A 20,330-nucleotide genomic window follows, 5' to 3' on the forward strand; every position below is an offset into this window, starting at 1 on the left:
TCAGATGACAGTGTTGTCCATGGCTACTCTGCAGTCATTGAAAAAGCAGACGTTTTGTAACTGGATATATGGGGATGAGGTATAAAATCATTTTATTGAAAATTCACTTTGATATTCGTTTTGCTTAAAATTCAGCAATCTCACTCCCAGATTTCTTTCTTAAATGATATTATCATATAATTGGGACCAGAATTCAGTGAGCTGTCTGGAAAGCATTGATCCATCTTAATACACTTGCTGGAAATCTTGTTTGGTGTTTTCTGCCAGTTGCTGCTGACCTAAATTGTGTTGGTTTTGGCAAAGAACTTGACATTCTTGGTCTAGAACAACTACTTGCTATTCCGTAGAAGGTAGGGAATTTTGATCATCTGCGATGGAGCACAAGTCAGAAATATGGAGAGATAAATGGATTGTCAAATGGTAACTGAGTTTCTAATTAATGTTAGGTAAAAAGTTGATTTGATATCTGTTTTGAGCAAAGCCTGTATTCTCTCAGCAGATAATTCAGAACTTGTGTTCTTTTTTTTTCTGGTCTTTAATATAGAGAATACATCTTGGAGTTACTAGAAAGTGGGAAAGATAAATTCCTGGTGTTTGCTCATCACAAAATAATGCTGGATGCAATAGTTGAAGAGGTGGAGAGGAAAGTAAGTAATGCCTAAATTTTCCCAACTTTATCACTATTACAGCTTCAAAGCTGTTTAAGAGCTCCCCAGAGTTAGGGCTAGTCAGCTATCTTACGAAAGATATCGACAGAGATCATTTGTACTTGCTGTGTGTCTGAGCATGCCCTTCTCCAAGAGAGCTGAGCAGAGCATCATGAGATGCACGCTGAATTAGCTGAATGGCTTTTGTTATTTTTTGCTGACCTCCATCATCTGTCCCAGAGAAATTTTTGGAGTAGTTAACCCATGTGGCCATCTCTGCTTTTTCCTCCAAGCTTTCCTCAGAGAGGGAAAAGGTTACAACCCAATCCCAGCTATGGCTGCCTTCCTTTGTACTGTAGTACTCTTATGGTATTAGAACCCCTGTACATGGGCGATAATTTCTCTTAATTCAAAAATGTTGGCACTAATTATTCATGAAAGATTTCTGTGGGTATTCCTAAAGAGTTCTTGCTCACATTGGGGCAGTGTGAATGATGATATTCCTGGCTTTAAAATACAGTGGCAGCGGTGACTTTGCCTTTGTGACAGCATTCCACAGCAGAGCAAGGAGGCTGAACCCTAAAGTTATAGCCTTCTAGCATCCAAGTTTATACTTGGGATACCAGGATCTCATCTCCTCCTTTTGTAAGCAGAGGAAGACTTAAGGAGGTTGTAGCTGTTGTAGGATATGCACACATACAGCATTAATCTTTTTGTTAAGCTATTTCCCTTTTTGCTATACTTGCCAGTTGGGCAATGTTCTTCCTATTGCTCAGGGCTGATGGAGCAGTGGACGCAGAAGCAAGCCAGGCATTGTTAGCAGAGAAGTATGTTATATGTTGAGCTAATGTGTCTTAAAATTTGTGAAAACTTTTTAAAAGACAATAGTTGCAATTTTTACTTTCCTGTTTCTGGCATGGGGAAGGGAAATAGAATCCACTGAAATTTGGAAGTAGAATGCAGGAAAGGCTGCTAAGTAGGATCTTTCTCTGCCTTTTCTCAGCATTTTGACTACATCCGCATTGATGGCTCTACACCGTCAGCTGAACGGCAGTCTTTGTGCCAGAAGTTCCAGTTCTCAGAGAAACAGGCTGTGGCTGTTCTGTCCCTCACTGCTGCAAACATGGGCCTGACACTGTCTGCTGCGGACCTGGTGGTGTTTGCAGAGCTCTTCTGGAATCCAGGGGTATAAATCCTGGAGTGGGATGGGTGCTGGTTGCTGCCTGCAGAGCAGAAATGCTGGCTCTTGGGAGATGTGAGGGAAGGGAACTTTCTTCTAGGGCTTTTCTGTTATCTCTCTAGTGGCTATTTGTTCAAGCACCTTGGGCTTTGAACCATAGTGTCTGGTTACACTGTTTGCTGGCTGGAGAACATAGCATGAAAGGAAAACAGGCTGCTGTTTCTTGACAACTCTTCACAGCTCCTGCAGCTCAGCCAAGATCTGAATGAGTCCATCATCAATGCTGACTCCCCACTTCACTTTGAAAGTGCAGGGAGTGCAGGTTTTCCTGCCTTGTTTATCCAGTTCCCTTAATCTCAGCCACATTTGTACAGCTTTCCATCTGGCAGCAAACATCTAGGAACAAGGGCTCTGTATTTCAAGCATCATCTCAGTATGTTAGCAGTGTATTTGACAGAGCGCGTATGTAGACTGTGGACAACACAAGTTGCACCCCATACCATATGCAGTACAAGCATTTATCTCTGTTATTGTATACTCAGTCTTCTGGGAGTCCCTCAGCCCCAGATTACTGAATTTCAGTAGGAGGATTTAGGGCATACTTCGAAAAATGCTTGTTGTCTTTTAGTCAACCTGATGCAGTAGGTGACTTTTTGTCTGTGTTGAAGGATGAGGATGTTTATGGGATACAGACAAGAAGTAGTCACAGCACAAGTTCTCTGGTGTGTGTTATTCCTTAGATGCTTTCAACTGATTTTCTTTGTAATGTTTTTACATAAAGGTTTTGATCCAAGCAGAAGATCGGGCTCATCGAATTGGACAGACCAGCTCTGTTAATATTCACTACCTGGTGGCTAGAGGCACAGCAGACGACTTCTTATGGTAGGAAGCAGAGAGAGTCTCTTTGGTTGCCTTCCTGCCTAATTTCAGCGTGTCACATGTAACACAGAAGTTGCTTAATAATATTGATGGTCTCCACACTCTGCAAGGGAGAAGCAGCAATTGCTAGCCAGGGCTGCAGTGAGATGGTGACAGTCAGCATAGTGTTATAGTGGTTACAACTAAGTGGGTGATAAGCAGGAGGAATAAAAGTAGTTATCTGGCAAAGAAAGGGGCTGCTGAGGAAAAAATTGGAGGGGTGATACATCTAAAACCTTCACAGCTTCCAAGACAAGAAAGTTTCTCACATATAATGTAAAGGTTCTGATGCAGGGACACTGTAAAGTGTTGAGTACTTTCCAGTGAATCCACCAGGTACTGGAGATGGATGTGAGTCAGTTGTGAGTATCGTGGATCAAGTGTTAGGAGCAGTCTGGCTGTTGGGGAGCACTTGGACAGGGGGATGTAGAGGATGACTGCACTGTTGCTTTCGTTTTGCTCTGTGATAAGCCCTTTGATAGAGACTAAAGAAATGCTATTGATCCAGCTCTGGGTGAATGGGTCTTAGCTGTCACTGCAGCACTTGGGGTGAGGGAATCTGACATCCTGGGGCAGTGGAGAATGTGGGGAATCCTTTCTGCTGCAAGGGAACTGACCTGCAAACAACCAAAATAAATTATCCACCAGCTGGTTCATTTTAAGTCCGAAATTACTTATTACCTCATTTAAAGGAACGAGTGGGATAAATGAACTTGTCCAGTTTCTAGAATATCACGATGGCAAATAGTTATAACCCTACAATGCAGGGATCTGGAAACTGATGTATTGCCCACATTTCACAGAAATATAACAACAGTAATTCTGCCTGTATTGTGAAATGCTGTCTGTGTAGTTATTAATGCTTAGCTGGAAGGAAATGTGGCTCTTCAAAGACAGATATTGGCATAGTTTTTAAAGGCAAGAAAAAGAACAAAAGGATATTTGGTGTTCACTGTGGAAATGCTGCTGGGATATTACTACACATTTTGGCCCAGCAATGGATTCTTACTTGTGCAGTACAATGGGAGATACCCCAGAAATGCTTATGTGGCTGTTGACAGGCGTTACTACTGCTTGCCTTGGAGACTCAGCACATAAGCTATTAGGGTTCCCTTTAACTGCATCTTCTTATTCTGACTTCATACCATCAGTATCACCATAGCCAACTACTTTCCCTCCTGAATATGCAACTCCTCCAAGTATTTATAGCCTGAGATCACATCCTCTTATATGTTACTTATTTAAATTGGACTGATACTTTGATGGATTAATTGATAGCACAAAACAGCATACAACCATCATAAGCAAGAGAGCAGAGATTAAGAAGCTAACAAGCTTTGATAGGAAAGCCATCTTTACAGTCCTGCTATATCTTTTTTTTCTTTCTTCCTTTCTTTCTTTTTTATATCTACACATAGTAAGTGACCAGGTATCCTTCTCACGGGACCATGGAGTCTTGCATATCATTTTATTCCTTCAGTAATAACTGTTTCTCTCTTCTAGGCCAATGATTCAAGAGAAAATAAAAGTGCTGGGAGAAGCGGGGCTTTCAGAAACCAATTTCTCCAATACAGCTGAATCTACTAATTACTATCCTAAGGTAACTGACCTGAAAGAATGTCGGTGGTCCCCAGGAGAGGCTGGATGGGTTTTGGCTTGTGTACATCTAGATTGGCATGTAGGCTGACCTTACACCTGCTCTGCCTTCAGTATCACAGATCAGAACGTCAAATGCCTGTTGAATTCATGCCTTTATTTACTCTCCACTGAGTTCACAACCCTTCTTTTCTTCTCATTAAAAACATCATGGACATCATGGTATTTTGAATATTTACCTTTTATTGACAGAAAGTAATGGAATATGACCTTGTGTAGAGTTCAGGTTAAGACAGATCTTGAATCACCCAAGTAAAGCTGATCCCCTCTAGGCTTGGATTCTGTATTGGGTAGTAAAGCTGGGAAGAAGCTAGAAACATGAGATTACACTTTGGTTGTTTCTCACTTCGATTTTATATGACAGTGCATATACAGCTTTTATGTGTTCTAATTTCTCAGCCGGATCCAAAGCAGAAGACCATTTATGAACTGTTCCAGAGGACCTTCTCTGACAGCCAAGATGACTCTGATGTTGCGCTTTTGGAAGCAGCTGATGCCTGCTGTGAGTTTGACTCTGACAGTGCCTTTAGAGACACAGAAGAGAGGTGTTCAGTGAGTTCCCCCAAAAAGCGGCGTACTGAGGAGTTTATTCAAGAGTAAAACAGTGAAAATGGCTAACATGGATTTTATTTTATTTTTTTTTAAAGTTAAAAATATGAGTTTATTTTTGGGTTTTCAGAAATGAAATACTTCAGATTTTCTGTATCTGGTAGTGTATTTCATCTCAAAGGATGACAGCATATCAAATAAACATTGCACACTTGGCAGCCTGCTGGTCTTGCGGTCTTACCTTTGCTGATGACTGAGTGGACATGGGAAGGTAGCATGCTGCTTTGTTTTGGCAGCTCAGCTTCCATGGTTGTTTTATTTATAAAGCAGATAACTGTTGTCTCTCCGCACAGAAGAGCTCTTCTGAGAATTAGTGTATCAGCAACAGAGTACTTTCAAAAGTCATCTCCAAAAAGCTTAGCGTGTATTATGAGGAGCTGGTTCACACAGGCAGAACTGAAGTCCTTCTGTGAGTCATGCACAAACTAGCTCTCCTATTCAGTTGGGCAGTGAGCAGAAAAGAAATAGAGATACAGACAGTTCTTGATATTTTCTGGAGGTGAGAAAGAGGAAGGAGAGCCCCAGAAATCTCAATAATACCATAAAACCAAGCATTGTTATGGCCTACCAGCAAGCGTGTATTGCCTGTTAGGCACACATTTGCCTCAGCATTGTTGTCTCTGGCCTTGTCCTCTAAATCTTAGGACCTGCTCCACAGCACTTGCTGTCTCAGGGAACAATGAAGATGGTGCTTACTGACAGAGATTAAGCTTGGCTACTCAGGGGAAGGAGTGTGCATTTATGTTTTCTTTTAGGCTCAAGACTTTATTTCCATCGATCAATGAGGTGAGGGGTTCATGAGGAAGCTGTTCAGTTTTTGTAGGAAGCTGATTCTGGACTGAGCAACTTAAATAAAAAGGTTGTATTAATTCATGGTTCCCAACAGAACAGCATGGTTCCCAAGCTGTAAGTTTTCCTGTGTTAGAATTTCATCTTACATTTGAACCTTAAGCTTGAGAAACATGATGCAGTGAGAATATTAGTGGGGTTGGTTTGTTTGTTGATTTAAAATAAGTATGCGTATTTACAGTGGACAGAGGTGATCTAGTGATGCTTCTTTTCGGGCTTTCTAAAACACATGAGCTTTCAGAAGGGAATCACCTGTGTTATTTTGCCTGGAGGTGCATCAGCAGCTACTTCCATAAGGTATTCAGGCTGGTTAAGACTTGTAATTCACTCCCTTACACCTCTGTATGGTTTACAATGAGACTGTGCTATGCAAGGAACACGCTTAGCTCTGTGCAGATACCAGGCAGTGGCAAAAAGCCCTTTCTTCCATGGTGGACCCAAAGGAGGAAAAGGAGGTTTGTGCTACAGGATCAGACTGATAATATCTGGGATATATTTTTCTTTTCCTGTTTCAGAGGGTTTGATCATTCCATTTTCATCAAGTGTCGTCATGGAAATACCCTGGCTGTGTTTGCAGTTGTGCTGGGTAGAGATTTGCTTTCCATTCATAACTAGAAATGGTGCTCTGATGTGTGTGCAAGTGAAGAAATGTAGGACTGAAGATTGAGTAACTGGCCAACTGTGGGAAATGTTTTGTCTCTAGATTTGAGAGTCGATGCTAAACATCATTTCTCTTGCTCAGACAACTGGCCAGGAGACAAATACACACTTTAAAATGCTTTTAAATGGCTTTCTTCTTGAACATGGGAGTGTTTAATCTGTTTCTAGGATGCAATCTTTCCTCTTGAAGAGAAAAGATTTCCTCTTGTTCTGGGTTAAGTGGTGAGAAATGTTGCCATCTTCCTAGTGAAAAACAAATGGGAGGCATTATTTGTGTAACCATACTGTCATCTCCTGTAGAAGTAATTCTCTTCTTTGTAAAGGTACGACTACTTCAAAAGAGTATTTATTTATTTTTTTCTGAAATCTGCTGAAAGTGCCCTTGGAGAATTCTGCTGCTCGTAAACTCCATTTATCTAACCCACATATTGAATAGTCCCAGCTCTGTTAAAGGAATGCCAGGTGTACTCACTCTTTCTTTGTTAGGACCCATCAAATCTCAGCTGGATTGCGGCAGGATGACAAAGGCTCTTCAGGTACACTTGAGATTTGGTTTATCCGTACTAGATGAAAAAGGGGAGAAGAATCTCGAAGGAAAGTGCTTTCAGTCATTACATCAAGGGGTGCCACGAAGATGATCAGGGGGCTGGAGCACCTCCCCTATGAGGACAGGCTGAGGGAGTTGGGTTTGTTCGGCCTGGAGAAGAGAAGGTTGCGGGGTGACCTCATTGCAGCCTTTCAATACCTGAAGGGAACTTACTCCCAGGAGGGGAGTAAACTCTTTGAAAGGGCTGACAATAGCAGGACACGGGGAAATGGTTTTAAGTTTAAAAGAGGGAAGATTTAGGTTGGATGTTAGGGGGAAGTCTTCACTAGGAGAGTGGTTAGGCCCTGGAACAGGCTGCCCAGGGAGGTTGTGGATGCCCCGTCCTTGGAGGTGTTCAAGGCCAGGTTGGACGGGGCCATGGGGCAACCTGATCTAGTAAATGTGTATGTTTGGTGGCCCTGCCAGGGCAGGGGGGTTGGAACTACATGATCCTTGAGTCCCTTCCAACCGGGTCATTCTGTGATTCTGTGTGGGTGAGAAAGACTGCATGGCTTAGCCCAGTTATACCATTAGTCTGTCATTAACAGGATATTCCAGGACAACCATCATGATCACGGTGTGTGTTTGGATACACTCAGGCTCAAAGCAGCAACTTTTTGTTGTTTTTAATCCACTGGTATTGAAGATACTGTGAGTCAGCGTGATGATGGAGATCTGCAAAGGACAAATATATTCCCGGGATGCGTGGAATCACAGTTTGACTCAGCACAGACAGATATAAACACTGTTGCCTGGAGCCCCACCCCGGAACCACGCAGGGAACGGAGGAGGACCCCGCCGACCATAGAGCTCCGCACCTCCATGGGTAGACAAGCCCGCAGAGCGTCACATCCGGCGCGACGGCTCATAGTGCGCCTGCGCACTGCGGCTTCCTCTCTCTGTAGCTGCGCCGTGAAGGAAGATGGTGAGCGTAGGGCAGCGCTGCGGCCTGTCCGCATCCATCCGCCTCCATCCGCCCCATAGGCACCAAGCACGGGCTGTGGGGCATGGCGAGGGGGCTGCGGAGAGGGGAGGGAATGGGAGAGTCTGCGTGCTGTACGGGAGGCCTTGTGTGTGATGGCAGCCGTGTATATTGCCTCCTAACAGGCCAAGCGCACCAAGAAGGTTGGGATCGTGGGGAAATATGGGACACGTTACGGTGCGTCCTTGAGGAAGATGGTGAAGAAGATTGAGATCAGCCAACACGCCAAGTACACCTGCTCCTTCTGCGGCAAGGTGAGGGGGCTCGTGCCATACAGAGGCCTTAATATCGCGGCTGGACAGGAGCTCTGCTGAGAGGGACCTGGGTGAAGGGCCTGGAGCATCTCCCCTATGAGGAGAGACTTAGGGAACTGGGTCTGTTTAGTCTTGAGAAAAGAAGGCTGAGAGGGGACTGGATCCAGGTTTATAAATACCTGAGGTGTGGGAGCCATAGTGGTGAGGCTGGTCTCTTTTCAGTAGTGCATGGGGACAGGACTAGGGGTAATGGGATGAAATACAGCATAGGAAGTTCGCACGAATGTGTGCAAGAACTTTTTACGGTGAGGGTGACGGAGCACTGGAACAGGCTGCCCATGGAGGTGGTGGAGTCTCCTTCTCTGGAGATATTTAAGACCCGCCTGGGCGCCGACCTGCTGTTGAACGTGTGTAGGGAGCCTGCTTTGGCAGGGGGGTTGGACTCGATGATCTCTAGAGGTCCCTTCCAACCCCTACAATTCTGTGATTCTGTGTTGTCAGTAGCCAATACCTGTTGGCAGCTTCATTTAAGCAGTTGTCTCACGTCCCACAGGTAGGTTGCCTATAGGTGTAGGCAAACCTGGTGTCGTCTGTGTGAGAGGATGGAGGCTTCCTCATGTGGAAGGATTTGAGTACCCTGCAGTCACTCTTAGATGCTGTTCAAGGGGCTCCCTGCTTGTAGTAATAGAATGCTCAGAGCCAGCATATAATAGTAGCACTGCTGTGTTGTGTCACTTATCACACCAGCTGAGAGTAGCACATTGCTGTTTTAATCATTCTTTTTTTACTTCTATTGCAGACCAAAATGAAGAGGAAGGCAGTTGGTATCTGGCACTGTGGGTCCTGCATGAAGACAGTTGCTGGCGGTGCCTGGACTTACAAGTAAGGCCGTGAAATTCCTATCAGCGTTAATGTTCATACAGCTGGAACATAATTAAACTTTTAAGATATGGCTTAATGACGATCTGTTAACCATTAAGTGGGTCTGTCATTAGTGCTTTTTGGTGTGAGTTCTGCTGCCGCAGTTTGCAAATGACTCTGCTTCTTCTTTCAGTACCACCTCTGCGGTGACGGTCAAATCTGCAATCAGAAGACTGAAAGAATTGAAAGATCAGTAGATGCTCCATCCTGTTCTCCCTGTGAGATGTGTTTGGTTTTTTATCCTTTCCCTCCACTGTTAAGATCTGTACCTTCAACAATAAAAGGTGATATGGAGTGGAGTCGGGTTAAACTGGCTTGGAGACATTGATTTAAATGGTAAAAGAGCAGCCATTGTCATTCTCAAATGCTGTCACTGGTTTGCTCTTTCTGGTTCTGAGGTTTGGCTCTCATGTATGGGCTGGGGAACTTGGACGTACATCTTTAATATAGGGCAGGATGGAGATCTTCACCTTCTTCGCTGCGATTCTGTGGCCAGCCGCCTGGGGGCGCCGTCATATTACTGCTGGGGGCTCCCATACAGCGACCTGCAGGACGGGACCGGGATGGGGGGCTGTGGGTGGCTGTCAGGAGAACGCTCTGTGTATCCGAGATCTTCCTTCCAAGAGAAGACCGTCTGAATTCACTTACTGTTCCAACTTACAGCTGCTGCTCATCTCACCTGGATGGTCCCAGTTCCCTTTGGGGACACAAAGCATTGCTGAGAGCTCACGGCACATGAGCCTGTCCATAAAATAGACATGTAGTGGACAGGCAGAAACACCGGACAGGACAAGAGATAATGGGTTGAAGTTGCACCAGGGTTGGTTCAGGTTGGATATTAGGAAAAAGGCTCCTCATAGGGAGTCAGGGTGGTGCTGGGGTCACCATACCTGTAAGCATTCAGGCACTGTGGTGATAATAGCACTGAGTACATGGTTGGTGGGGATGGATTGGGGTTGGACTACATGATCTTTTCCAACCTTAATGATTCTATAATTCCCAGCATGGATCATAGCTCTTGGCAGAATGATTCCTCAAAGGATGCTACAAAGTGATGCAGTAAGAAGCCGCGTGCTTCCAATTTCTCAGGGTATTTCTCAGGGTAGCAGGGAACCACAGGCTTGAAACCAGCCCTCATGCTTTGTAAGCAGGCAGCTGCCATCAGTAACACATTCTTGTTCTGCTTATTTGATCCTTAGCGGATGTCTTCTAAGGCATGGAGTGTGGTGGAGTTGTGGATGTGCCTCAGGTGCCCTTATTAGATGCCTGGATGCGTTCTGAAAATGGCTGCTTAGAAACTGTCTAATTGCTGTTCCACATATTCAAAGTGTTGGGTTTTTTTTTCTCTCCTGACAAGGCTCTGGCATGCCTTGGATTGCTAAATATACTTTCCTCTTGCAAATTCTTGGCAGGAAACTGTGTACGGAATCACGCCAGGCAGTCTCTTCAAATGTTAACAAGCTCATCGGTGTGGCTTTCCCAGCACAGAGTTTGTGCCCTTTCTTTCTTTCCTTCTCTCTTTCTTTTTTTCTAAATGTCCCCCCCAAAGAAAAACTCAACCCAGCCCTTACCCTTTCTGTGCAGTGCTGCTCCAAGCACGTCAACTGTGGCAGCTCTGCAGGGAAGGGTTTCTTTGAAACGCTTGGTGCTGGGCAGCCTGGAGTCACTGCTCTGTTCAGCCTCCTGGGGCTCCTGTGAGTTGGAGGTCTGGATTTTGGGATGCATCTGAAAAACTGAATCCATTTCCTCCCATCCCTTTCCCTGTCTTTCTCTGCTCTCTGTTTTTAGCAATCTGGGCGATATCTTTGCACGGTAATGGTGGATTTATTTCTTATTTTTGTGCAATTACAGGCATGTTATTGCTAGCTTACACCAGCTAAGGCTTTGAGTTGGACATTTGGGATGCAAATTCTGTAAAAGATTCCCTTGGCTTTGCTCAGACTCCAACTTCCTCTTCTAGCCTTCAGACATCTTACAGATGTACTTTGGGAGTGTGTTTCTGTTCAGGTTGGGGATGTCAGATACCCTCATCTTCAGAGTCCTACCTGCAGTTCACAGCGGAGCGGTGTAAGGCGATGCACAGGAGCTGCTGCGGAGCAGGCTGAGTTATGGGGCCACCAAGCTTACTTCTGGGCCTCACCTTTGAAGGGAGAAGATTAGACACAGAACGAGATTGTCCCTGATGTCCTGATATGGGCACAAACTGAAATGCAAGATGTTCAGTCTAAGCATCAGGAAGCACTTTGTTACTATGCTGGTAGCAGAGCACTGGTACTGGCTGCCCAGGGAGGCTGTGAAGTGCTTGGAGACCTCCCTGGAGATTTTCAAGATCTGCCTGGTTACAGCCCTGCATGCTCTGCTCTGGGTGTCGCTGCTTGAGCTGGTGTTGGAATAGATGGATTCAGAGGTCCCTTCCAACTTTAGCCATTCTCTGATTCTGTGAGGATGAACTGATTGCCTAAAGATAGGATCCTGTTTTCATTCAAGCTGTTGGATGTGGAACTGTTTTTACTGTAATGGATTGAATTTGGGATAAAAAGGAACATTTAAAACCTTAAATGCAGAGCAGACCCAAGTCATGAAAGGGAAGAAGGGGAAACAAATAGGACAGACATTAAAAAACTGATTTTTTAACCTTAGCTTGCTGAAGCTGTAATGTTCTTTGTGCATGGAGAATAAGACGGGGGAAAGAATAACAACTTCCCATAGGCAGGGTGTTTATTCCAACATGGATCCATCCTGACAAAATGTTACATATGTCTTATTAGTCCTTATGAAGCTCAGGTGAAAATCATGCTGATGCCTATCAGAAAATTAGGTAGAGGAAGGAGCTAGACCATCAGGAAGCTATGGAAGCATAAAGAAAGCCAGTTGTGACCTAAGCCCATCAGCTACGTGACTGTTGTTAAGCACCTTGGCTTGGATTATCATGGAAGCCATTCTTAGCAGCTTAAGATGATGGAGGCTTTCACAATATGGACCTTAGGCAATGATGAGGCATTACACGCTGTTCATGTGGAGACTCCAAGATGTTAGACATGGTAGCAGAGCTGCCGGTTGCATTGTCACTTTATTTCTAAAGGATTGACTGAAGTGGTCAGAATTGATAAGTGGGGATCAGACTACTTGGTCTGGTCAATGCACCTTCTTTCCCTGTCCAAATACTGCCATTTTTTCCCTGTGGTCCCACCTTGTTTCCACTCTCCCGGAGGGCGAGTCTGCAGGGTATGAAACATCTCATTTTGCTCTGTGGAGAGCTGAGCGCAGAGGAACTGCCTGCTGCTTTTTACCTCTGTTGCTCACCTGCAGGGTAGAGATCACCCAAGCCTTTGAGAATATGCTTCCTGAATGTTCCCTGCCATAACTGCAGGAGGAGGGTACATTTGTCAAAAGGAGAACTTGCCATCACTTGCAGAGAAAGGGGTTATGTGGAAGTGAAAGATACTCTGGTTTGTGGTCTTGCTCTAAATCAGCTGCATTTTTAACATTCAGAAGCTAACAAAGATGAAAGACTCCTGGTCAACCTCTCCACTCCCTTGGAAAAAGAAAAATAATAATACAAAGACTTGATAAATATTTTGCATTAATACATTCCATTTGTCTTATAAAACAGAGTTTGCCAACTACCAAAGCAGGGAAAATATTTTACATAACTCCAATTGCAGCGTCTAATAGGTTGCTATGAGCCCGGTTTGAACAACTCTTTCCACAACCCAGAATGTGAAGGAATGCTGAGCTTCACTCAGGCTAGGACCAATCTTGCTCTGTGTGCGTGTGATTTCCTGCTGGCTGGCTGGTTTTATTGCAGTGCCAATGGGACACTGGCTGCCTTCTGGTGGGTGGTGTCCAGCAGGTGAGTGGTAGGCCATGGAAAAAAAGAGATGAAGGGACAAATGTGGCTCCCAAAAATACTTGTGAGCACAAAACAATGTCCTGCTCTGGAAACTTGGCTATAAAAGGCATGAAAGGCACAGCTGTCTACTATTATTGTTTTGTTATTAATTTTTAAGAGTGGTGGTGATTAACCAGTGGGACACATTCCCTAGGGATGTTTTTCAGTGTGGACTACTGAGAATTTCTGATTCTCGGTGCAAAGACTGAGCACTGGCTGTTCCTCTTCATCTGAACAGAGTCTATATGATGGTTTGGATCATACAGCTCTGTTTTTTCATCATGCTGACCAGTGATGTGTTCAGTTGCAACATCTACAGGAGCCACTGCAGTTTTTCCTTGCAGTTTTCAAGCCTGTTGCTTTGGCACTTGCAGGTAGACAGAACTCTGGATTTTTATGGGTGGTGAAGAGGTGAAGGGGGCTGAGGTTGGAGTTCTGGTTTCCAGGAAGCTGCATGAGGAGCTTTGCATGTAGAGAGCAGGTTGAACTGCTCCTTGCTGTTGTCCCAAACCATGTTCCTGAAGCAGGGAAAGGGCTCTGATGGTAGGGATGCTGTGGTTCCACCATAGGGGGTTTGGTTTGGATATTAGGAAAACTTTCTTCTCAGAGCGCAGAGGTATTGGAACAGGCTGCCCAGGGAAATAGTGGAGTCACAGTCCCTGGAGGTGTTCAGGAAACATGCAGGTATGGCACAGAGGGATATGGTTCAGTGAGCACTGTGGTGTTGATGACTGGACTAGATGAACTTAGTGGTCTTTTCAACCTTAATGATTCTATGATTTGCCCTAGGCCACCTGTCACCAGTGAGCCTGGAGGGAAGGACACAGTGAAAGGCTCCCAAGCCTCTGGTGGTATCAAGGCTGGTCAAATCTGTGAGTTAAACCTTGAAGAAAATGAGTTCTGCAACAACTGTGGGTGCACAAGCGTGTTCTGCAGCAACTCTGCCACTTTGTTCATGCATGCCAGGATGATATACCATAGCTAGAGCCACATGAGAAGTGGCCATTCCCTCTTGGGAAGACATCTGAAATAGTGAACTAAGGATTTATCCTGAATTGGGGTGAAAATTTATTTGCGAATCCCAAACAATGTCTCTCGCAGAGCTGTGGGAATGTTGCTATAAAAGGCATGAAAGACCCAGCTGTCTATGATTATTGTTTTCTTGTTAATTTTTAACAATGAGGGTAATTACCCACTGGAACAGATTCCCCCCGGGATGTTTGCTGGTCTTTGAGTATTTAAACTATGAGATCCTGGGAGCAGAGACATGTCTAGGGCAAAGTGTACGTACTGACACCAAAAACCGCAGTGCCTTCAGCCATGGCTTGTGCAAACCTACTTTCAATTGCACGGCAGCAGTCTGGGAGGACGCGTGTGGCCAGACACGCTGTCTTAGAGGGGTGTCAGCTCCCACTGGGGTGGCAGTAAGGCTTGGGAAAACCTGGAGAGTTGGGTAGCCCTGAGCGCCTGGAGTCTTTCTCAATTTCACCAGACTGGTATTTTACAGCAGAATGTCTTCGGTCAGACTGTTCCTAGTGAAGAACAATTAGCATTTGTTTTAACAGAGATTTAGGAAACTCTTAGGAAAGAGTTTCAACAGCCTAAGTATCAGCCTTTGGTCACCAAGGGCTTTTTTTTCCCCTCTCCCCATCCCTGTAGGCTGCAGGAGTACCTTCTCTTATAGGAATCAGTTCTGGAGCGAATGGAGACTTGCCACTAAGTTGTACTTCTGGGCAGAAAAGCAAGATCAAGCTGGTTTGCTCATTTTGTAAAGCAGAGGACAGACCCCTTGCACTGCATGCAGTCACGCACACACTCCCTGGCATCTAATTAACAACTTGCAGTGGCTACTTCCTTGCATCATTTCAACACGGTTGCCAAGTGGAAATCTGAAAAGCAAGAGAGAGCTGAAAAAGCAGCGGTGATAACAACAACAAAGGTTTGGAGTTTGAGGAAATTTCACTCTATGAGGTCAAAATTCTTTGCGTGTTCAGGGTCTGTGCTGTTTGCTGGCAGGTGATGCTGATCGAAGTGGCAAGGCCCTTTCTGTTGGAAGCCCTGCTCTTCTGAAGCACCTCTTGTTTGACTGGAATTTCTCAGCCCTAAAATGCTTAGGTATCGGGGGAGGGGGGAGGATGTGGGGGGAATGTGGGACTGGGTTTGAAGAGAAGTCCGAGGTGGGCTTCTGTCATGCTTAAGGAGGTTGCATGTGCTCTGTGGGATGGAGCAAGCAGATAAGGATGGCAGGGCACTGCTCTTAGGATAGGGCCAGGAAGACTGTGGGGTGACACAGCTAAGAGATTTGCAGAGCAGAGGGCACCCGTATGTGGGCTAACAGCCAAGAGAAACCTGGTCCTAATTTTTCTGGGAATTGAGGAAAGCATTTGTCCGTGAGCCTTCCCTCTTCATTTGCCTGTCAGCAGTTGGAGGCGAGGGCTGCGCTTGCCTGGTTCATGGCACAGGCGGCTTTCCTCTGGGCTGAGGGGTTTTGGCACAGCGCTGTTGGAAAACAATAACAATAATGTCTCGTGAGTTAGGTTTTCCACTCTTTTATGCTGCTGGCCCTGGGGAAGAGCTGAGGCGTGCAACACTGTTGGCACAGCCAGAAGTACCACAGCTATCAACAGCTGAATTGAGGAATTGTTTTTTTATGTGTCTTCGTGCTCGAGGTTATGGGAGATGTGAGGGGAAGGGGCCCAAGGGAAGGCTGGTGTTAAGAGTGGATCATGAGCTGTTTCTGCTTTGCTTGCCTTTCCTTGTCTTCTCTCCATGGAGGAATCCTGTGGAGGCACATGCTTATAACTTTTCCCAGAAGTCTTCATGAGGTTGGCAGCTCTGGGATCTGTGTGTCTGGAAGCTGCCTATGTCTATAACATGGAGGCAGCAGTCTCAATAACATGACTTAAGAGAAAAAGTCTGAAGGATCTGGAGATATAAATGCTTTTTGACTTTTTTTTTTTTCTTTAATATGCAAGAAGTTGCTCTAAGGAGATAAAGTCTCATCAATTCCCTGTTTCATGGCTGATGTGACAAGCAGTGATCTTCTAAATTGCAGCAAGTTAGGGACTGGTTGGCTTTACTTTGAGTTGGGGTTGAAGCAAGACTTGCAGAGGTACTTTCCAGCCTGTTATTCTACAGTTCTCTATTAGGAGCTGCAGTGGAGAAATTAGGTGCCAGTATTGTCTGAAAGTTTTTAAGTTGGAAGTTAGGCAAGCACTGGTCAGAAGTGGCTCTGGTAGAGCTGACATTGGTAGGAGACATGAAAGCAGACTGTCCTTCTAAATTCCTTCTGGCTTTGACTTTGAAGAACAGCACAGAGCTCTGAGGGCAACAGGTTGTGCATACTCCGTTCTGGATTGGAGGGAGTCCAAGACTTATGGATACCTGCTGTCAAATAACATAAGGAACCTGTGAGGCTGGAGGGTTTCATCAAGAAAAATGCCATTCCGTGTGTTCACCCTCCTGGCTGTGGGTTATCCAGAGAGGAAAGGAACCGATTCTGTGGGTGACTCATGGTCTCTTCCTAAAAGACCCAATAATGTTGGGTTGAATCACTGTGCAAACATGGGCAGAGCTGCAAACAATACCCAGAAATATTGGCCTCCTTCCTCTGCTCTCCATTCAGGGTTTTATTGCTACATCTAAACCTGTGGCTCACAGTTCTTAGGGAGGTATGTTTAACAGCACGCACGTATCATCATCCAGATCTCTTCCTCTCTGCCTTGAGTCTTTATGTGTGGAACAGTGATGGAGGGGCCTGTAGCTTCTTGCATCTTCTTGCTTCTGTGGGATTCTTGCAGGCTGAGCATGACTGAATGGCTGTGGTCCTGGGGATGAGAAATGCCTCACACCCTGCTGGCATAAAAAACAGATTACTGTTCCCCTGCCTAATGCATTTGTTCAGTGCCCATTCCATGAGGCTGCTTCTCGCGCTGTTTTCCTTGCAGGATATGACTGTATGTGTATAATTAGCCAAGAAACATTAGCTTAATGACTTGTGTGTGTCTGAGTTAAGCTCAGCTCCATCTCAGATTGCTGCCTTCCTCCTCACCTTTCTCCTGTTGGGAGATCTCTAATTCTCTGCAGCACAAAATGCTCTGTCATGCTTGTCCCAAGGGGTTGGATGTGGGCAGCATCTCTTGCTGGTCTCCAGCCAAAGAAGCTCTGCTATCACATGTAATTATCTCCTTGACTCATTGTGACTTTTATTGCCCTCCTCCCTCCTTTTTTTTTTTTCTTCTTTTTTTTCTTTTCCAAGTTTGATTTGCTCTTTCCAAGCTATTGTTTCCAGCCCTGTATTCCCAGTGGCTCTGCAGGACTGCAGTGTATCCATGCAAGAATTACTGAGGCGGGTTCTGTGGTATGTTCAGTGCAAGAGTTCGGACTGAGTGATCGTTTTGGTCTCTTCTGCCTGGTTTCTGAGCTGAGGGGTTAGGCACAGGGAGAGAAATATCTGGCCAGCAGGCTGAATTGGGCAGGAGCCTGGTCCTGAAGCAGAGTTGTGCACTGAATTATATGTGATCGGTTTATTCTGAGGCCAAGATCTTGGTCACCTTGAGTTGCCCACAGCTATATATCTATTTCTGCTTTAAAAATTCTAAAGGTCCATTGTCATTCTGGAAAGCATTGTGACATTTCTCTTACTGTTGAATATATTGTTCCTATTAAAGAGTGTCACTCGTTTGATGTAGATATAAATCAAATGCATTCCTTTCACTGATGCAATTAGGGAGCTGAAGGCATGGGGAAATTGTTAAACTGTTGAAGACTGCAAACTGAGGCTTCAAGAGCAACAGCAAATTCCTGAGTACAATGTAAAGAGTAAAGACATGCAATGCTGTTTAGTCACCTGGTTAGAGGATGCAGGTTCCCTTCCTGACAGTTTCAGAAGGACAGTGGCAGGCTAGGAATACTAGATTCATTAGCTCCTTATGAACTATCTAATCTGACATGCTTATAAATTTCTCACAGGAATTGTTTATGCAAGATGAAAACCAGTCCTTTTTGTGAAACTGAGCATTTCAACAGGGGATGTCTCTCTGATGAATTTTTTTTCCTAGATTTTTCATGGGATAATGACAAAATAAACCCCATGGTTATTATTAGTATTATTTTCAGAGAAATGTATGGGCTTTTGAGAACTGTGGAAGTTTCATTTCTTCATCCTAAACCTGAGAAACATACTAAAAGGTCAATGGAAATGATTATTTATTTTTTTAAAAGCAGGGAAGAGCAACAGTATTTTAATATCTTTTTTTTTTTTTTTTTTTTTCCCAACCAGCTTGGCTGATTTTTCACTAAGCCATTGTAAAAAGCCTTAGGAGAGAATGAAAACCCCATGCCTCGGTGACACCAAAGCTAGCTGCCTTGTATGTAAGTCCCATTCAAACAGCTTGGTGATGGTGCCACAATGAAGATGGCCAGAGTCCTTCAGCTGTCAGCTCCTGTGATCAAGTCTTGGGGTTTGGGCCCCAGTGGGATTCTGTGGCATAGCATTTGATCCCGGTTTGCACACAGGCCCCACATCCCTTCCACATTTCTGAGGGAAAGGAGATGGGAAACAGGCAGGGAAGCTGCCAGGAGCATGTGGAACAGGGACTGGTTTCAGCTCCTCATCTGCTCCATGCATCTTCCTCCATTTGAAAACATTGCCCATCAAAGGGCATTGCTGGAACCACTTCTTGGCTTTTTCCCTGGGCACATAAGGGTGAATTCACTGTTGCTGGCTCTTCTTAATTCACTGTTGCTGGCTCTTCTTGCAGGCTCTCCCTGACCTGCTGAGTAAACTAATCCTACTGTCACCTCTTTCCCCCTTCCAGACCTTGAGAAAAAACCTCCATTTGAAACCATGGTCATCTTTAAATGGCTAGGGATGTGTCAAAAGCAGGATTTATCCCTTGTTTTCTAATGGACAAAGCAACCTAATCTCTCTTTCTTTAGGGTCTTGCACTGAAGCTTTGCAAGTCTTTAGCAGGGCTAGTTGACCCAGCTTTGTGGTTAGTCTCACTGCTGTGATGTTTTGGGCTGTCAGTGAGGAACTGATGTCAGATGCACACAAAAACATCCTTCATATGTAATTTCTTGTTCCACAAATACCATGGACCAGGTTACCCTGCTGCAGACAGGTTTTCTCCATCAGGCTTAGAGGGACAGAAAGGGTGAAAGGGGTGCCTGGGCTGCAGTGAGCCAGGGTTGGTGGCCAGCTGTCCCATGGCACAGGTCTCCAGGGCTTTAACCTCCAGACCACAGCACTCAGCTCCTTCTGAAAAAGGACAAAGCTGCTCAGCAAAACTGTGGAAATGGGAGGCTTGCGGGCTGAAATGAATCCAAAGGACATATTAACAGGCATGAGAGGCCTGTGATGAAATAGCTGAGGTATTAATGCAGCCAGAGAGTGGTAATGAATACAAGAAATGCCCACATTTACCCAAGAGGTCCCAGAGGTCTCTTGCCCAGAACATTGTGATCCTAAAGGAATCCTTTTTAAAAAGCTGAACTGCAGGGCTAGCACTTCAGGAACAAAATCTGGGCTAGTGTGCTCACTTAGCTACTCTTGGTCACAGACCTCTTGGCTGATGAGACCCCAATGTGAGATTTGTGCTGTTTAGAGAGCGTGGATACGATCTTCTGGGGCTTATCGCCAAGGAGCCCTGTCAGATGTAGGTGTCCCCTTGCCTCTTCTAGATGGCAGGAATCTCTCTCTGTGCTGTATGAGACTCTGATGGAGGTGCTGAAGCATGAGCCTCTCTTTCCAGATAAGGCTCTCTCATCTGGTCACAAGGAGGATCCTGAATGCTCGGCTATTGCTCAGTGATGCATAGGATGTCTCCCAGTACTCTCCTGTATCTCCTCATCACTCAGCTGCTGGAGGAAAACCATGGGGTACAAAGCATGGGCCAGAATAGGCTGAACTTCTACCATTGTGGTTTGACCTGCGTCACTTTTCTTTGTTGGCTTCTCCCAATATTTCTTTAGTGCACAGAGGGTCTGAAGATGGTCCATCAATGCTGAGCAGAGCTGGGCTGCAAGGAGAGGGTGGGAGCTGGAGGCTGAGGAGCACAGACCAAGTGTTGTTGGAGAGTTGAGCATCTCTGGTGCTGGATGAGATACAAACTCCATGGCGGTGAGAAAACCAGTGCAAGTTTGATGGATCTTCCTCCGATGTTAACTAAAAAC

The 20,330-nt window shown here is 45.1% G+C and overlaps 2 protein-coding genes across 3 annotated transcripts in view; both read left to right on the forward strand.

Moving 5' to 3' along the window:
- The window catches only part of SMARCAL1 (SWI/SNF related, matrix associated, actin dependent regulator of chromatin, subfamily a like 1), a 34,588-nt gene extending 28,709 nt beyond the window's left edge, over positions 1–5,879 (forward strand). For both annotated transcript variants that reach the window (XM_015868825.2, XM_015868826.2), the window contains exons 13-17: positions 545–647; positions 1,651–1,833; positions 2,609–2,709; positions 4,249–4,345; positions 4,801–5,879. In XM_015868825.2, the coding sequence (XP_015724311.1) occupies positions 545–647; positions 1,651–1,833; positions 2,609–2,709; positions 4,249–4,345; positions 4,801–5,001 (685 nt within the window). In that variant the 3' untranslated portion in view covers positions 5,002–5,879. The remainder of the gene's footprint in view (positions 1–544; positions 648–1,650; positions 1,834–2,608; positions 2,710–4,248; positions 4,346–4,800) is intronic.
- Positions 5,880–7,911: 2,032 nt separating this feature from the next.
- RPL37A (ribosomal protein L37a) lies at positions 7,912–9,572 on the forward strand. Its single transcript, XM_015868824.2, has 4 exons — positions 7,912–8,030; positions 8,213–8,341; positions 9,141–9,223; positions 9,396–9,572. Exons 1-4 carry the CDS (start codon positions 8,028–8,030, stop codon positions 9,457–9,459), a joined length of 279 nt encoding a protein of 92 aa, XP_015724310.1. The 5' UTR covers positions 7,912–8,027; the 3' UTR covers positions 9,460–9,572.
- Positions 9,573–20,330: the final 10,758 nt, after the last annotated feature.

This window comes from Coturnix japonica, chromosome 7 (genome assembly GCF_001577835.2).
Source record: "Coturnix japonica isolate 7356 chromosome 7, Coturnix japonica 2.1, whole genome shotgun sequence".
NCBI lineage: Eukaryota > Metazoa > Chordata > Aves > Galliformes > Phasianidae > Coturnix > Coturnix japonica.

Coding starts and splice junctions, on each gene's coding strand:
- RPL37A (XM_015868824.2), top strand. Junction 8,342..9,140: donor CCTGCTCCTTCTGCGGCAAG/GTGAGGGGGCTC, acceptor CTTCTATTGCAG/ACCAAAATGAAGAGGAAGGC. Junction 9,224..9,395: donor GGCGGTGCCTGGACTTACAA/GTAAGGCCGTGA, acceptor TTCTTCTTTCAG/TACCACCTCTGCGGTGACGG.